General features: G+C 38.9%; 1 protein-coding gene across 1 annotated transcript; it reads right to left on the bottom strand.

Moving 5' to 3' along the window:
- Window positions 1-2,369: 2,369 nt before the first annotated feature.
- LOC104618369 (glypican-6-like) lies at window positions 2,370-3,195 on the bottom strand (the record flags this gene model as incomplete). Its single annotated transcript, XM_010283943.1, has 2 exons — window positions 2,370-2,572; window positions 3,020-3,195. Coding segments are annotated over 2 exons (379 nt in total), but the record flags the coding sequence as incomplete, so codon positions are not given.
- Between the last annotated feature and the right edge of the window lie 227 nt (window positions 3,196-3,422).

Raw genomic sequence — 3,422 nt, 5'->3', positions numbered from 1 at the left:
TAGAAAGAGATGGACCAGGGAAAGAGTTTTAAATGGATATCCTTGTAGAAAGTTGCATATGCAAGTTCAGGAAAAAAAATCAAAGAACATATCCTTTTCTTTGTACCTGCTGTACCAGGGCCAATGAAAAAGCCTGTGAAAATTAGCATAAACTCTGCTGTTTAACTTCCCAAAGGCATTAAATGCTCAATCATGAGGTCCGCTCTAGAGCGAACCATCAGAGCAGCAGGAAGCACTGCTATGGCCAGTGTAAGACATGCAGGATCTGAACACCTAACCAGCAACTCCTGCACACTAGGCTGGGCCAAAAAGAGTAGATCATTATACTTTGAAGTAAACAAACAAATAGGAAAAAAAGAAGGAAACACAAGTGGCTCCAAGCCTATGCTTTATTTAATTAGACATACTATATAGATAGTTTGTAAATACTTTTTGGTAAAAGTGCTTAAGTATACTTTATCCTAATGTGCTGCGTGTTTTCTACTTTAATTTCATGCCTAAATCGATAGCTAATTATAATTTGAAAAGAAAAAGAGATTGCAATGGATATGATCGACCTGCTCTGCTGTTAAATTGTAATGTAGTTGGCTGGCTTTACAGTGTTTCCATAATTTGTCTATACCGTTTCCAGAGTCACCATAGGAATCAGGAAATAAATTTCTGGCGAATCATTTCAACACCATGCAGAATTGTCACAGAAGCCTTCATCTGTGGCTGATGGAAGAGGGAAGGTTTTGATGTGTAACTGTTGACAATCATTTGCCCAGGATTTAAATAGCTTCCACCTCCAGTCTTATGACCAGACGCAAATTAGGGAAACTCTCTACAGGACCATGGTCATTTAGGCAATGATTATTAAAGCAATGTATCCTTGAAGAATCTGAGAGTACAACTGCTATCACAAATAACATTCCTGTCCTTCTTTAGGCCTATCACATAAAATCACATGCTCCCCACCAATGCACACATATGAGAGAGATTTTCTCCCCCACCCTGCGAACCAGAAATGGACAACTGGATATGTAAAAAATTCTCTTCTTTGATTTTCGTGCTCACCAGTCATTAAAGGGTTGCTTTTCAGAGCAGCACAAAAAAAGAAGAGCTGGTTGACCAAATATTTTTTTTCTTACAAAGAAGTGTCAACCCTGAGCTTGTAATTAAGAAGTTAAAATCTGTGATTTATATATATTTATATATATAAAAATAGATGATCATACTAAGACTAAAAAAGTGAAAGAAATCTCCATGTCAGTACTATATATTTGTTTGTTCTGAAATTTTGCAGAAGAAATCCTTGTGATACTGAAATTAACTGATACGAAAGATGTAGTTAGATGTGAAACGCACTATTGATCTGGTTGCTGTTAGTCCATTAGAGAACTGCTGTTTTGGTAGGATAATGAACATAGTAGCAGAAAGTCCTAATCAATGTTAGAACAGTGACAAAAGGAAAGAGATTATATCACAAGAGATTATGTTCTGTCCGAACCCTTGAGGTGAGATTTGTCAGGAGCGTTGTTTAGCATTAGCACCATGGCTGATGGTGAGCTAAGTGGAAATCTGTGCCAATTGTATAACATGGATAAATACTAAAAGAAGCTAGGTGAAATCGTGCTACTACTCAATTTTTTACTGGGCATTAAGATTTAAATCCTAAACAACTGTTACATGATATTCTGAAGCTAGTGGCATTACTATCAGACTAAAAGATAAACTTATTTTTCAGCTTCTCTACCTTCATACCAATCTGATGTGGTTGGCAGATGGAGTGCAAGACATTCACTGTTAAGACATACTTTTGTGTTGGAAAAAAATCCAGACTTCCTCCCTATAACAATGATCATTCTGGTGACCTGAATCATCCTACAGAAGTTCCTAAAGGAAACCTGGCTGTCAGTGAGGAACGGTTGCATTTTTTTGTTCCTTTCCTGTCTTTTTTAGTTTTGTTGATATTCTGTTGAAATGCAGCAGCCTTAAGTCAGGCCTGATTCAGAAAGAAAACTGTTTTCTTGGTTTCTTCCCCCCTCTTTTTTCTTGTTAGGGAAAAACACACACTGTAAGATCCTTTTTTACTTTTGCAGCATAAAAGGAGATGTAGCTCAGAAAGTCTCCTGTAAGAAAGGTTTGAGAAAGAATTCTCTTAAGAGCGGATATTGTCTTCAGAGTTATCTGAAAAAAGCAGGAAGCAGTTCAGTCTGGCACCTGTTACTCTTTGGGAAAACAAAAAAGGGAAGCAGGTTGCAGTACTGCTCTCTTCTCGTAGAAAACTGCAAGTGTTTGTGGCATGGTCCATTGTCCAAGAGTATAAGAAAAGAAGAAAGTTGGCTGTTTCTGTACCTAAAACACAGTTTCTCTGACCAGATCTAGGATTATCTCCACTGTCTCTGCAGTACAAGACTGATGAAGACGATGAGCAATGTCTGCAGTGACTGGCCAGGCTGTGTGGCTGAAGCCTCCACCTCCCTCCTGTCAGAGTCAACCGGTGGTGCTTCAGTGGTGACGAAATCGAACTCGGTGGGACAGATGTCATCCGTACAGCCGCTTCCACTGCCTGAGCCACTGGTCTCATCACCTGGCACAAAGGAATGAGGGAAAAAACCATGAGGGCCACAGGTTACAGCGTTTGGCCCTTTTCTCCGTTCCTGTTCCACCTGGCACCCTGGTGGGGATGAACACCTTGGCAACAGGAAAGTGTTGATGGTTCTAACTTTCATTCAGTAAAGCATCCAAATGAAAGCCACCGTGATTTAATTAGGTGCTTAAATGCCCTTCTGAGAGAAGAGTGGACTGCTGGCATTATGGAAAGCCCTCAGTGTCTTCATGCATTTGACATGAAGATAGAGAAGCAAGAGAAGCAAAAGAAACAAAAAATATAACTGGAATTTCATGGCACAGAAAAAGACTTTTTTGTTATGTTGTCAGCAGCACAGCGCACAAAAACCAAAGAATGCTATTCAAAGGGAAGAGATTTATAAATGTGTTTCAAAAATATACTTAATGCCAGTTAACGGTTTCTTACTTGTATCCTGGAAGTTGACATCATTTCCATTATATGCATTCTTTAGTTTGTTAGTCATGACACGTAAGGCCATGATTTGCTGTCGAATGAAGGTGTCTGGCCTTGTGATGTCCACATCTACTTCTGGATTGTTGATCTGGTTGGTCAAACCATCGTTCATAATCTCAGGCAAGTATCTGTAAAGCAGGATGAATGATTAGTTTAAAATGCAGTAAGTGGCAGAAATAAAAGACGGTACAGTAAATGTTGTGTAAGCAATTTGACAGTGATAATGACTGCACAGTTCTTAAACAGCTCCAGTGAAACCATTTTAAAAATATGGTTTTTAATTTTACAGACTCTAAAGACTCTTTTTAGTAGCTGAGCTGCATGGAGAGCAGAAAAGATTTAAGTGCTCCAACCT

Source organism: Phaethon lepturus, unplaced genomic scaffold (assembly GCF_000687285.1).
Source record: "Phaethon lepturus isolate BGI_N335 unplaced genomic scaffold, ASM68728v1 scaffold1613, whole genome shotgun sequence".
NCBI classification, from domain to species: Eukaryota; Metazoa; Chordata; class Aves; order Phaethontiformes; family Phaethontidae; genus Phaethon; species Phaethon lepturus.
This window is presented reverse-complemented; position numbering and strand designations above follow the sequence as displayed.